The sequence below is a fragment of the Prosopis cineraria genome, unplaced genomic scaffold (assembly GCF_029017545.1).
Source record: "Prosopis cineraria cultivar Desert tree isolate PC_DT_omini unplaced genomic scaffold, ASM2901754v1 PC321, whole genome shotgun sequence".
Classification (NCBI taxonomy): Eukaryota; Viridiplantae; Streptophyta; class Magnoliopsida; order Fabales; family Fabaceae; genus Prosopis; species Prosopis cineraria.
In genome coordinates, this window is record NW_026555648.1 from 11,685 (window position 1) to 27,289 (window position 15,605).

At 30.2% G+C, this 15,605-nt stretch overlaps 1 protein-coding gene and 1 long non-coding RNA gene across 3 annotated transcripts; one reads left to right on the top strand and one right to left on the bottom strand.

Moving 5' to 3' along the window:
- Positions 1 to 5,053: 5,053 nt before the first annotated feature.
- LOC129296390 (glutamate receptor 2.7-like) lies at positions 5,054 to 9,501 on the bottom strand. 2 transcript variants are annotated; one of them, XM_054934999.1, is made up of 5 exons: positions 9,216 to 9,501; positions 7,486 to 8,795; positions 6,702 to 7,008; positions 5,977 to 6,374; positions 5,054 to 5,803 (listed from the first exon to the last, which is right to left on the bottom strand). In XM_054934999.1, the coding sequence occupies exons 1-5, from the start codon at positions 9,499 to 9,501 to the stop codon at positions 5,552 to 5,554; spliced, it is 2,553 nt and encodes an 850-aa protein (XP_054790974.1). In that variant the 3' UTR covers positions 5,054 to 5,551. The 2 variants fall into 2 exon arrangements, with proteins under 2 accessions (XP_054790974.1, XP_054790975.1); XM_054935000.1 differs by having other exon boundaries at positions 5,616 to 5,803; positions 6,123 to 6,374.
- On the top strand, positions 8,616 to 9,543 carry LOC129296391 (uncharacterized). Its single transcript, XR_008589769.1, has 3 exons — positions 8,616 to 8,743; positions 9,182 to 9,273; positions 9,402 to 9,543. It is a non-coding gene; the product is annotated as an uncharacterized LOC129296391 (long non-coding RNA).
- The last annotated feature ends 6,062 nt before the right edge of the window (positions 9,544 to 15,605 follow it).

The window sequence follows — 15,605 nt, forward strand, 5'->3', positions numbered from 1 at the left end:
GGGTTTTAACAAGTCATTTAGATTGAATATGTATAAGGTATTATCAACAAGCTTTGTTAGGGAATTATTAAGTAGTATTAGTAAATTAATAAGTTAAATTAAATGTTTAACAAGTCACTGTAATTGAGTATTTAGAAAGTATTGTTAATAAATTTTGCTAGGAGATTAACAAGTAGTATTAGTAAATTAACAAGTCAAATTAGAGTTTTAACAAGTCACTGTGATTGAATATTTAGAAAATGACCTTTAATTCAATATTTTATAATAAAAATATCAAAAAATGCAATGTATGATCATTAATAGTGAAGAAAACGGTGAGTTAGCGGCAACATAATGAGAGAAAAAATATTTAATGTTGAGAGATAGAATTGACTTATAGTTGAGTTTAGAGTGCCTAATGATCCTTTGAGTAAAGTTGAAGGGAAAAATAACTCTTAACCCTTATTTATATTGAAACCAATATTTTAAATATACAATATTATTTTATTTTTGCATAATGTTGTATGGTTATATATAATTATTGTATTACTATTTTATATTATAATTTTTTTAGTAAAGTTGTTAATTTTTATTTTTTAAAAAATAAAATTATTTGTATACTATTCCTAGTCCCAAATTATACTCTTTTCGTTGAAAAATATAAGGCATTTTTTGATGAGTTGAATGTTAAAAAATGTTAGGCATTTTTAATATATCAAAGCATAATCATTATCTTTTTTTTTTCAAAAGTGTCTCTATTAAATAATCACTTTATATTTATTTTAAAATGAAACACCTATTACATAGGGTTAAATATGAAAAAAATAGTGTTAGTTTGAAGACAAGTAATTGCTTTATTAAAAGGTGAGATTTGCTTAAAAATCCCTTACATTTTTTGATGAGTAAGATAAATTTGAGATAAAATTATGCATATAAATGCACTTTTTAAGCTTACCTTTTCAAAAAAAAATTATAAACTTTTAAAAATGTCCCTATACATTTAATCATTACATTATATCATTTCAATTTTTTTTCATTTGAAGGGTAATATTGAAAAAATATCATTATAAAATTTTATTTTTCTTAAATTGTTTTATATTTTGAAACAAAAAATTCTTCTAATAATGTTTACTTGTCTTATAATTTGGAAGGGACGCAATAGTTTTTTTATCAATTTAATATGTTGTTTACTTGATTTTGAGACTTCAAAGGGTTAAGATACAACGTACAAAATCTTAAAAGAGGCGAATGTCTCTATCTAGCCAGTCACATTAGACCAAGCTGTGCAGCGAAAGATCAAAACAGAGAATACACTGGATCGAAATCTCAAAGCATAAAGTTGAATGTCAAAAAAATTCAAATAACACACAGAAGACAAAGAGAGAGAGAAGAATCAAAAAAGAGAAGAGGAGGGAATAAAAGCCTACCAAGCTACCTCGTCCTCCAATCTCTTCAATTTGAACTCTTTCATGTCCTTTATTCTTCTTTCTATGGTGCGGCTCTTGAAAATGTTTGATTCTGTGTGACGACTCTACTCTTCTCTCGGACCCACACGTTGAACAAACACTGAATTCGTAGTTTGAGGGGTCAGATCTCACTCTTTCAGGGAAATAGAGTGAGAGATTATCAAAGTATCCGTTTAAATTTCAATGTAATATAATAGATTATTAAAATAATTAATTAAATAATAAATTTTAATTATAATTGATTATATTATAACGTAATGTGTTTGAATATTATTTTTTAAAAATTAATTTTAATAAAATTGAAGATGTTTAAATAATTTAATTAAAATTAATTTTTAACTATATAAATTACTATATAATTTAATTTTAAAATATTAAATATTAATTTTTTAAAGATATAAAGTTTAAATTTTATTAAAAAAAGGAAAAAAAGAGAGTTTGATTTTATGTTTATTAAATTATGTGTTTTCTTTATAATTTTTTTTAGGTTTATTTTTATAATTTTTCTCAATATTTTTAATAAACTTTTGATAAAAGCGGATGGAAATGGAGGGGGCTTTCAAAAAAACGCACGTTTTGCCTTATAATTAATTTTTAATTATTTTTAACTGTTTGGATAATTTTGATTGAAATCGATTATTTAACCCAAATGGCTTCGTAAAAACCAAGAAGATGTCTTGGATGAGAAAGGCGGGTCACGTGCGTATTTAAAAAAGATAGAAAATGGAAACGACAATGTTGACTTTGGCATGCTTTTATCCGTGTTTTTGTTTTTATTATTTTTCTTACCACCATATGTTGCTTTGGCATCAGTATGCCATAAATTCTTTAAGATAGAAAATTTTTTAAAATATTTTAATATGCATAATTTTTTTATGGGGAAAATATTTCCATGCTACCGCCAATTGTCCAATTCACTAAACTGAAAGAGAAATAATCCCCATACAATTTCCAGTTTTTTTTTTTTAAATGAAAAGGCAAGCCTGAGCTTTCGAGAAAAGTACAACAAACTAAGTAATGTTTAAGCTATTCTCAAGTAACATTGTGTGCAAATCAGGTGGTATTACATAAAGGAATTCAACTATTGTAGCAGTCTAATGATTATGTTTTGCCAAATAATCAGCACATTGCAGCACTTTTCGATAAGTATGATAGATCTCCACCTCTCTATTGCTGTAAATGAGTTCTTGTATATCATTGATATCAGTCCTCCAAAAATGATCTACTACATAGTCTTGTAGTATCATGTTAATGGCATTCAAGAATTTTCAGTTTTTTTCTTTGAAAAAAGTTATATAAAGCAATTTTTTTGGGTAAAGTAGCAAATTTAGATACAAACTATTTTTCTAGGAGCATTTTGTAGCCTAAACTGTCAGATGGTGCAAAATAAATTACGAACTTTAAAAAATAGAGCATCTAGTAGCTTGCCGTTAACTTCAGCTAACAAATGTTATATGGGGCTCACAATGACACGGGCACGATATGTCAGCATGGTAAAGGTGCAAATTTAGCCTCGAACTATTTTTCAAGGAGCGCTGGGTAGTCTCTACTATAAAAAGACGGACCATCCAACACCTTCCCCTCAATTTTGACCAAACATTATTTATTTTCATACTTATGAAGCCCACAAAGCATTAATCTCTCTAATCTTCTTGCATTTGTTCTCAATATAAGCTCTAAAAGAAGAGGTTCAATGAATTCTTATCTGAAGACATTCACAAGGATGATGCCAATAAAGTAAAAGCTTAATTTTACTATGCACGTGAAAAGCTTGATTCTAGTTTAATTTAGTCATGAATTATTTCTTCTACTTTGTTAACATCGTCTTCATGAATATTTTTAGATAAAAACTCTTTGAACCTCTTCTTCTCGTGTTGAAATTGAGAACGAAGGCAAGAAGATGGAGAGATTAATGCTTTATGAGCCTCACAAGTATAAAAATAAACAATGTTTTGTCAAAATTGAGGGGAAGATGTTGGATGATTCATTTTTTTATAGTAGAGACTACCCGACGCTCTTCAAAAAATAGTTTATGGCTAAATTTGCACCTTTAGCATATTGTCTTGTCATGCATGTGTCGTGCCATGTGTCATTGTGGGCTCCACATAATGTCCGTTAATTGAAATTAACGGCGGGCTACTGGATGCTCCATTTTTAAAAGTTTGTAATTTATTTTGCACCATCTGATAGTTTAGACTACCAGATGCTCCTAGAAAAATAGTTTGGGGGCTAAATTTGCACTTTTATCCTCTCTTTTTTTTGGTTATAAACTCTTCATATTTCTTTTTGGTGTAAACAAACTCTCCTCTTCATGTTTTAATTTATCTAATTCATTAAGAAGAAAAACCAAAATTTTAATTGATTTTCTTGGGTCTAATGGTAATTCTTATAAATTAATTTTTGTCTTTTTAATGTTAGATATTGTTGTGAAGTGCGCAACTAATAAGCAGAAATAAATACGATAAAAATTAAATATTATAAAAAGTTAAAAAAATAATAAAAGATGACACATGAAATTTAATTAAGAAAACTTGGGACAAAAAATCCAAAGACAACAAACCAAAATTTTTAACATAAAAATAAAAATTATAATAATTATCTTTGGTATGGATAATTGAAAGACAATAAGAGATATATATATATATACATATATATAAAACTTTTTATCAGATAAAAATATTATCTTAAATAATAATAAATATCTCTTAAAATTTTAAATAAAAGTATTAGAGATATGAAGGATTTAAATTAAGATAATATATGAAAATAATCGCAAAGGATCGTATAGATTTTAAGTCATAATCTCAACATATACATAAATTACTATAATTTGTTGTTAATTTGATGGCAATTACCTCTTCAAAAATCTTTCTTTTTTCTTCTTTTTTCAAAATTTAGGAACACCGAAACTACTAATTAATTAAAAATATCAATATGCAACAAAAATTACAAATGAAGTATCTCGTTTTCAGACGATAAAATAAACAAGGGTGACTATAAAACTCGTCTTTAAAAAGGTAAAAAGATCAAGTTTTAGCTGACAAAGCAACAAAAAGACTTCACGCGGTTTGTTTTATTATGAGTACAAAATAATCAATTTTCTTGGGACTTGGGACCACCTTCAACAACAGGCACAAATCCTATTACTTGGTCTCTCTCTCCCACCTGCTCCAAGCTGTATAATCGTATTTACAAGCCTCTTGTAAACAAATTGCTACAAGATTGGAGGGACCGTTTGTGAATCAGAGCATCTGCAAGGACTGGTTTTAAAATCTTCGGCTTGGCACCAAGACAGAATCTTTGTCAGAGAATAATCTTCAGGTGTTAATCTAATTGTTTGATAGTTCTTCATCTTTACACCCTCTCATTGTGCTCCATGCCTACATTTTTCCCACTATGTTGCAGAAAACACAAGCAGAACACTGTAACCTTGAGCGGGACTTTAAAACATATGCTTAAGCTTAAAGTATATATATATTTTTTCCAGTGGCTGATATTTTATTCTTCCTCTTTTCCCCTCAAATTTGGATGGCCAGCCATTGATAAGGGCATGAAATTGAGCAACTGCTCATGGATGTCATTAGATTCAGGACTGTACAAACACAGGCTTCTTTCTGATTTATTTTCACATCTCCTAATTGGGCATTTCAAGAAGAGGCTAGTCATTGAAGAATTCACTATGAAATCACAAAAGCTTCTCACTCTAGTACAAACAACATGTACATTACCTATTCACAAAACAGTCACATTCCTATAATTGGATCATGAACTAGCCAACTAGGACTCTGATAGATATACTTTCCTTTTTGTAAGTGATCTATTATCAGGGGTTTCCATTTGTGTCTCTGGTGGTGGTCCAGAGAGCGCAATGACTGTTGATACTGGGGATGCTGCATCTCCTTGTTGCATAGGTGAATCTGTGGTGCTGACGTAGTCCCATCTGGAAGAACAGCCAATTACATCTTCTTGTGCCCTAATTGTGGGCCCATACAAATGAGTTTCTTGAATAAGCTTTCTGCTATTAAACTACTTAACTAACTCAACTGCTCTTATCCAAACTGTCAAATCACTTGTGGGTCCAGTGCCCTCTGGATCCATATTTTGAGTTATCTGCAGAATCTTTGTGAATGAATGATAGAAAATAGTAAACAGATGGTAGATGTGGCCCCAGAAATGACAAAGAGAACCCAGAAACTTTCAAGCTTCAAACTGTTTGTATCATTGGAGGTTGCGTTGCTGATGCACTCGTTTGATTGATATAACCATTTTGCTTGCAAGTTCGTTAGTTCTCCATCCTCTGACAGCTGCAATATTGCTTTAGAAACATCTTTGGCCACTGGGGAGCCTTTTTGGAACATCTGCATGATGTGATTGATAAGGAAAATCCAAGTTAAATGTTTAACCATGTAAATGTAGATGAATCATGTTTATTATAATTACATGACTGAAATCATATTGTGTCCAAGTCTTATTCCTAAATTTTAGAAGGACAAGGAAAGTTAAAAAGACATGGAATCCTATTGTTACTTACAAATCCTAGTCCTCCAAATCTAGTTGTTGGTGTGGAGCCAGAATATTCCTTGCAGTAGGTACTTATGTATACTTTTTCATAAGGGAGTTCGAGAAAAGCTACTGCGATAGAATTGTTTTTGAATTCACCATCATAAGAGTACTCACTACTTATGTTGATGATGTTTTCTGGCTTGAACTGTTCAACTTTCTCTAGGTATGATCTAACAAATGAGTCACCATCACAACCAATTTTCATGTTGTTCATCTTCAGCCACTCAATGTCTGTGACATTTGGCTGCAGCTGTTGAACTGTTAATATTGAAGAAAGACTAGCTGTGTAGCTTGAGGTCAGAACCATGACTAGAAGAAGCCATGCTCCCATCACCACACGAGATAAGTTGCCATGCATTTGCTCCCCTGTGAGATTAATCAAAGCATTTAGAAATTTCAATTGACATTTTTTAGCATACAATCTTTGGCTTTCTGAAAATGTCTAGTAACTGTCTGAAAGTGAAATGTGAAGTTACCAAACATGTCCTAAGTTCAATTTCATTTTTAGCCTAAGAAGAAGCACTGGTACTGACACAAGGTACTGATGACCATGAGACATGACAAAATTGGTAATGAATCCTAGTAGTATTGCTCTGTAATCTCCAAGTACAATGCAAAGTGCTAGATGGTACAGTTTAGCTTGTTCAATGCAGCAAAGAGTGTTATTCATTGAAGTTTAGCAAAAATGCTTACTCTGAGCAAAGAATAGGGAGGAGAAGGTAAACCAAAGAGCAGTGCTAAACTGTCTCTTCCAATTGCCACGAAACTCTGGGTTAGGTACTCGTTCGAGGTACCAAACTACTAACATTGTGTAAATCAAGATTGCACCCGTAACCGCCCACATTTGCCAGGTGAACGGCTTTAGAAACATCCATGCTGACTCTTGAGACTTCATTGGAACTATCATGGACAATCCTGATTCTGCATAAGGCAGAGTAAAATCCACGTATTGCAGTCTCTCTGCTAGTAGGGTCATGTCACCAACCACTGCATCATAAGTCTTCCACCACCATTGTTATACCATGACAACCAAAAGAAGTAAAAGGAAATGACTTATTAGTTCCCTGATGTTGAACCAAAATGGTACATAAATTCAAAGTTAACAAGACTCAGTACTCTATATAAGCTATGAAGTATACATGTGCACGCACACCATATACTTGCTTAGAAGTAAAGACAAAAAATGATGGGGACCCAAATTCTTGAGATGCTAGATTGATAGAACTGTACGTTAGAAATCAAGATTAACTAATTAGTTAACTTTCAGGAATGAAAACAATGATTGGCTTCAAAAAAGGAAGGAAGTGCTTGCTAGTTAAGGCAGGAAAAAAAATATCATACATTTGGCTGCTTAAACTTCACCAAGAATAATTTCTTTTTTGTTTTTAACAGAGCTCTAGTAAATGATGTCTGATATAAATTTTTCTTTTGTTTTTCTAAAAAGGAGAGAAAACGTTGGATGAAGAAGAATTGCTACCTTGTTGTACACAAGTTGAACCAGATCAGGATAAGTTACATTGAGGGGATGAAACTCATAGGGTAGATCATATTCCAAAAGCCCAAGCACCTTGTCGAAAACCTCAATACAGAATCCACTGTATTTATTCTGATCTGGACTGTTTCCATAGTCAACCTTGACAAACTTTGAAAATGAAGTTCTTCCTGGAACTGCAATTCTCATTGGGTTTTGCTTCATAGGCATATTCCAACCTTTTGGAGCTCTATGCAAATTCCCTGGCCATTGTACTACACCAGCCAAACTTAATGCGCTGGCAGTAGCATTTTCTTCACTTTTTCCTGTAGGCAGGCCTGTAGTGAACCCATTTTCTTGAGTCCAAAAGTCTATTTCTTTATAACTCTTTCCAACTACATTTACTAACCTTAGGATAGGATTCTGCAAGAGCTGACCTGCTTGAAAATGAATTTCCCCACTTAAACCTACAAAACTGCTAGACCATATTTCTCTTAGCAAAGCCTTTGTGCTGCTACTATTGTTCCTTGCCTTTCTTTCTACTGCTTGAATGACAACTTTGATGCTATCATATGCTTGCAAAGCATTAAATCCTGGGTTGCTGTTATCTTCCTCAGGATTCCTTGCGTGAAATTTTTTCCTGAACTGAGCTCGAAATTCTTGATACTCACTGCTATTTTCTGAGTAGTGTGTCTTGATTCCTAAAGACCCTCCCATATAGGAGGAAATAACAGACTTGTCCACAGAGTCAAGCAAATTAGTTATGCTCTCTGAGATTATCCAAGCTGAATCTCTATCCACAAGTCCCATCTTTGAACCTTCTCTGAACAAATGAGTCACCATTTCCAAGGATGAGTGCAAAACAATGAAAACACGAGATTGAGTTTGCTTTACCAACTTAATCAGCTCTTGATTGATTAGCCCTCTTGAATCTGAATCTGATAAAACTGATATTGGTGGAAGAGCTAACTGGTACTCAATTACCGAACCAAAGTCTTGGAGGGCCTCAGAAAGGAGTGACAACATCCCATAGTCTCCACCACCATAGCCATCATCTTCATGAATGACTACTACTCTTTGCCAACTGAAAGCATTCACTATGTCTGCAATGCATTTTACTTGTGCAGTCACATTGTTAGCTAGCCTTACCAGATAAGGCCATCGTTTCTGTGTCAATGGTGTGGTAATTGCAGGTGAGACAAGGGATATGATTGGAACTTGAGCTTGGCTTCCAACTTCAGCCGCTAGAGTTGCTTCTTGCCATGTATGCATCCCTATAATTACTTCTACTTTCTGCTTTCCAATTAACTCTTCAGCTGCAACCAGGTTTAGCACAATTAAGAGGGAGCTGTACAAACTAAACCAAAAGGCTGAACATAGGTTGACTTTCATTTTGGTCTTCCCATGATTCCTTTTTTTTGGGGGAAAAAATCTAGTCATTCAATTGTTACATTGTAGCAACGTTTCCCTGCTATCTTATTGCTGTTCAAAATTTGAAGGTCAATATTTTTAATATTCTGTTGACTTGGATTCTAAATTTAAGGTGAGTTCACAGTGATGGGTAAACAACTAACACCGAGGCAAAAAAACTTTTATATTCAGCTTTACAAATTACAAGCACTTTAATGAGTGGGAAACGAAATTATTAGAAATGATAAAGACCAAATTAAAAGTTGACTCTATTTGTCAGTGTTTTTCTCAGATGATGTTCTTTGCAAATGCTATAGATTGCTTACCAAGAGAGGTGACTCTGAAGGCTTCCTTGGTGGCGTTCCGGAAATAGAGAGCCAGTTTGTGAGTCTTTGATGTGTTGTTGTAGTTTTGAGCTTCAATTTCCATGGCTATTTGCTGCTCTCTACCAATTCTGGAGTTAACATCAATAATTGCACCGATACGTATAACTTCAGTGTCTCCTTTTGTAGACTCATCTCCGTAGCCATGAAAGATAACACACGAGATGAGCAGAAAAGAGAATAGCCAAAATCTTGAAAGTGTTCTAGGAATAGTAAAAGAGAAACTCATTTGGGATTCTGAAGCTGAAAACAAACGTTGAGAATGTTATTTTGTGATCAAGGTTTGCATTACGGCACATACAAATATCATTGTATGCAAAACAAGAAATCCATGAATTCTACGGAGGTCATTGAACATGGAATTATGACTTTGTCAAGTATGAAGTCGACATTGCAGTTGAAGACAAAGGTGCTAGCTAACGTTATTTGTAGAAATTTTTCATAAGCGTATTATATGTGGTGCACACAAGAGGTGCTAAGTTCCTGTACAGCGAACTCTCAAGTATTTTCAAAGATTTTGTTTAATTCTAAAAAATTTCATGAGACCTTGAATGATAAGTTCAGTAAAAATGATGGCTTGTTTTTTAGAGGTAGCATATCCTTTATAAGTATGGTCCATATGAGCTCAAACCTAAAAGCCGTTCGCTTCAAACCTGGCCCTTTTGGACCGGGCTTTGGGGTCTGATCATAAGTTTTTTTATATTTATTTCTATTTTTTTAAGTTTTTTAATTTTTTAAAAATATACTTATTTTTTTATAATATTATATTTTTTAAAAAATACAAATTATAACATTCAAAAATTAAAAATGAATAATATAAATTATAATTTTAAAGTATAAGCACAAATTCTAATATATAATATAATATTATAAATTTTTTAATATTTTAACTCTTTCTCCTCTAATGACCAACTTTTTCATGATCTAGCACTACGCGAGCAGTGAGTCCCTTTTTTTTGGGGCTTTTGTATGTGGACCCTCGGTTTGTTGTATTTCTCCTCTCTCTTTGTTTTTTTTTTAAAATATTTCTTCTATCTTTACTTGGGGTGAATGACGTTTAGATCGAAATTGAACTTTGGATTAATGATGTTTATATTTTGACAAAATTAAAAAAATTTGAATCACAAATATTAATTTTAATAAATACAAATTTAAAAGTTTCAATTGTAAATAGTACATTTAAATTTTAAATGTAACTCTCAGATTATATTTAGGATTTTGTTTGTAATTATCTAAATCGATATTTGTAACTTATTATTTTTAACTTTTTGTCAAATATTTAATTATCATTAATTTAATGTTTGGAAACTAATTGTCATTCTTTCTTTACTTTTTTGTCACTTTCTATTTTAATTTTTCCCCAAAAAAATTCTAATAAAATAAATTACTTTATTTGTACATGTTATGTATTTTTAAGTGTTAAAAGGAATTTCTGCCCTTAAATTATTCGCATAGAAATGTTTGGTGGCCTAAATTTTTCCATGGTGTAAAATTTTCTTTCAATATTTAGAAACTGTACAATTTCACCCTCACTGTGAAATAGGCTAAATGTGATCATTAGTTGATCCAAAAATTACAAAAAATAATTTCATTAGGCTAAACTGTACAAGCTTTTTTTAGCCTTCCAAAAAAATAGCTAACATTATTTGCACAAATCCATGAATTATAGAGAGGTCTGAACATGGAATTTTCACTTTGTCAAGTGTTAGGTAACATTATTTGCAGAAATTTTTCGTAAGTGTAAGGATTTTTAAAGACTATGAATTCTATGAGTTGAACGAGGATGGTGATATTGATTTTGACTGAGTGTTACGTATACGTATTATATATGGTTCACACAAGAGTTGCTAAGTTTCAATGCAGCGACTTCTCAAGTATTGTCAAAGATTTTGCTAAATTCTAAAAGATTCCATGAGACTGTGAATGATAAGTTGGGTAAAGATGATGTAGGTTTGTTTCTTAGAGTCAACATGGCTTTTATGGATGCGGTTCATATAGACTTAAATCTAAAAACCTATCTTAAAGTCATCCATTGCTTCAAACTTAATCTTTATTTTTATATTTATTATAATATTATTTTTTAAAATATAAATTATAATGTTTAAAAATTGTAAATAAATTATATAAATTTTAGTTTTAAAGTATAAATATATATATTTAAATAAGTAATATAATATTATAAATTTCTTAATGTTTCAACTCTTTTTTTCCTCGCTGGTAAAAACAGAAAAAAGAAAAAGCAGAAGAAAAAACTCTCTCTCTCCTCAAATGACCGACCGACATTTCTATGATCCAGTGCTGTGCAAGTTGCGGGTCCCCTTTTCTTGTTATATGCTTTTTGTATGTGGACCCCTGGTTTGTTATCTCCCTCCCTCCCTCTCCCCCCCTCTCTCTCTGATATTTAATATCCCCCCCCCCCCCTCTCTCTCTGATATTTAATATTTCTCCCCTCTTTACTTGCAGATAATATTTTTAAATTTTAAATGTAACTAAGATTGTATTTAAGATTTTTGTTCGGAATTATCTAAATCGATAATTATAATTTATTTTTTTTAAATTTTTTTTGAAGGACCTAACGGCATTAATTTATATTTTGAGAATTAATTGTCATTCTTTTTTTTTTTACTTTTTTGTCACTTTCTATATTTATTTTTTTCCCTAAAATATTCTAATAAATTAAATTATTTTTATTTGTACATATTATGTATTTTTAAGGGTTAAATGGTATTCCTGCCCATAAATTATTCGTACTGAAATGTTTGGTGTTCTAAACTTTTTTATGGGGTAATATTTCCTTTCAACATTTAGAAACAATATAATTTTACCCTTATTATTAGATAGGTTAAATGTGACCATTAATTGACCTAGAAAATTACAAAAAAGAACTTCAAAATTACATTAAAAGATCTTATAAGAAAATTAATATCGATTAAGGGATAAATAAATTTCAAGATACTAATATTATTTTTTACTCATATAAAAAACAAATGATACAATTTTGATTAACCACTCTAACAATTTACTGAGTGATTATCAAATTATTTTTGCTAGCTGGCAATAACATCAGTAAAAATTATTAAATATTAAAGTGTGAACAATGATGATCTGATAATGAACATACAACAATTGTCGTATGATCAATTTCCTCCTTTAACAATAAAAAATGGTACAATGTTAGCCTTATCATCAACAATTAAAAGACTTATATATTTTAGAGGAAAACTTATAATTTATCACACTATTTTAATTTACAACTCACCTAATATGAAAATATGCTCACTTATATATCTTGGATATACTAGTTGAGCTGTTAATTTAAAAAAAATTAAAAATTTTGTGGTATGATTGAGATAGCATATTTTAAAATAATTTGTATTAAAATAAAACAAAATTATTGTTTTATATTTTTAATATGCATGAGGTAAAATGTTTTTAAGGATAACAAGTTGTTTTTATTATCATACACAACACCTTGATCCACCCCGTAAAAAATTAACATCGATTATCACTTATCACTTCATGTAGATCAAGGAATCATTTTACATCTGCAAGCTAAGGATGAGGCCTGAGATGCAGAATCAAGAATTGTCATTACTTGTTTATGCATCAAAGAGATTGAGTTTACAACTATATATGGAGGCCCAAATTGGAAAGATAAGTGATGGAGGCTTCCAAATGAACTGAGAGACATAAAAGGACATGCAAGGCATGAGGATATGAGCTATGAGCCAATGAGTTTAGACCTGCTTTCATCCAATGAATCTAATATAAATGGCATCCTTAAGATTTGTAATTTTAGGTTAACTCTTTTGTGTTTAATAATTTAAGTTTGTAATGGGTTTTAAATAAACCCCAAACCGTGTTTAGAGTTTTTTTTTTTTCATTTTCGTTTGGATTTTATTGGTGTAATTTTTTTTTAATAGGAGAGATATCTAATAACTTATTAATTTATAGGCCTTTAGGTTTGGCTTGGATGAAGGGAAAAAAGGGGGGGGGGGACAATAGAGATGAGTGAAAATTAGGAGAAAAAAATTTCCCAAAATAATTAATTTTGTTACTCTTTATTTTTGAAAGTTTTCCCTCCTAATTTTCTTTCCTCTCTATTTTTCTACTCATCCAAACAAAAGATTAGGTTTACGGTTTAAGTGAATCAATCTAAATTTCTTTCAGTCAGATTTTAATTTGAAAAAAAATATCATTTAAGGACTTTTGGAGAGTTTTTATATCAAAGGATGACCTTACAAATTTAAAATTTCTCTACACCCCTAAGTACCTATTTGAAGATAATATTTTGTGAGAAAAGACCTAATTACCCCAAAGATTTTTAATTTTGACAAGTGACCATTCATGATTAACAACCCATTCAAAAATGAATAAGTTACAAAAACTGATAATATAGGTTTAATTATATAAGTGTTGGTCCTATATAAATAAGTATCCATTCAAGTTTTTAATAAGTAATCTTATGTAATTAATAATAATTCACTCAAAATTAACAAATTACTATAATTAATAGCACAAGTTTAATTGTATAAATATTGGTCCTATATAAACAATCATTCATTCAAGTTTCAACAATTAATCACATGTAATTAATAACAACTCATTAAATTATTAAACTTTACGGGTAATTATATCTTTTATCAGAAAATCTTATTTTCATATAAGTATTAAGGGATTGAAGTGAAATTTCAGATTTTTAATATTCTTATTTGATATAAAAAATTTTCAAAAGTTCTTAGATGATATTTTACCTCTCACTTTTTACATGGTGACAAAGGTTTGTCACGACCACATTTGTTTTTTTTTTTTTTCTTATTCTTGCATATCAAATTGATTTGGAGCATTTGGCAAAGATTTCTTGTAGACCCACATGCAGTTAATTTCATGAATATTGTTTATTAACAAAAAATTCATGAATACTCAACCGTACGTTGAAATTAACATTCGTGCTAATTAAACGAGTCTAATGTTCACATGGAATGGGAAGTAATTTTATTAGTGAGTGTGACACTATGACTGGGACTCATTTCAAATTGTGCATTCTACCTCAAACCCTAAATTTAGTCATTGTATTGTTCCTTGAAAATGAAAAAGGAAGGCACCTAGCAATTTAAACAGTCAAATTCAACATACGTTGGCGTTAATTCTTGGAAATTAATTATTTATTTTACTATAAATAAAATTAAACCACTCTAATAATAAAGGGCCAATCGCAAGAATTGACCAGCTCTCCTTTATTTATTTTTTTATAATTGATACACACACTCTCTATGGTTGTAAAATTAAAATTGTCATAGTGATCAAAGTAAAAAAAATTATATATTTAACCTTATATATTTAAGGTGTTTATTTTTAATTAAATTAAATCATGTGTATTTTTTTATAGATTATTTTTTTATAACAAATTATTATTAGTAATATTATTAATTCATTTAAATTTACATATCTTAATTAATTGAATAAAAATATATTAATAAATAAAGTTAAGTACATAAATGTTGCTTTATCTTTTGAATAAAGTAGTAATGGTGGAGCCAACTTTTCTTTGATATCCTCCATCCCATGTTAATATGAAAAAACTTATATATTTAATTTTATATATTTAATATATTTATTTTTAATTAAATTAAGACATATAAATATGTTGTATATTATTTACTCTATAACACTTTTATTATAATATTTTTAATACTTTAAAACTCAAATGTTTTGATTTTGATTGGACATATATTAAGAATTAAGTATACAAGGGTATCTACTTTAGTCTTCTGTAGCAATTATTATTATGCTATCTCATACTAGGCAAAGCTAGACAAACAAATAGTCTAGTATGATTTAAATATATAAATGGGTGCTTAATTTTGCACGAAATAATTTAAGCTATTAATTGATTGTTGATGAGGTTACACATACATCAATTTCATTTTGGGCTCCGCATCCTTTTTTTTTTTTTAAATTTTAAATGTCACATTCAATTGGTAATGAAAGCGCAAGCAAACAATAAAACAATATTTGTTTATTGATGCCTTGTCTTTGTCTATACACTGTTACTCCTATATACAGGAAATGAATACAATGGAAGAGTAAAAGAATATGAGATAACTAGGTAGCTAAAAATAGTGCACATGAGAATATGACAAAGGTGTTATGACTTGACATTGGTCAAAGAATTAAAAGTAGCTTTTCATGTTGCTTTGTGCTGTTATGTTCTGTCACGGGTAAATGATCTTAAAAAAAATATCTTATAAAAAAAATGGAACGAGTATGATTTAGTGGTTATGAATACTATAACTTTTTTAACCTTTCTTTTTGCACAATAAAGAAAGGAAA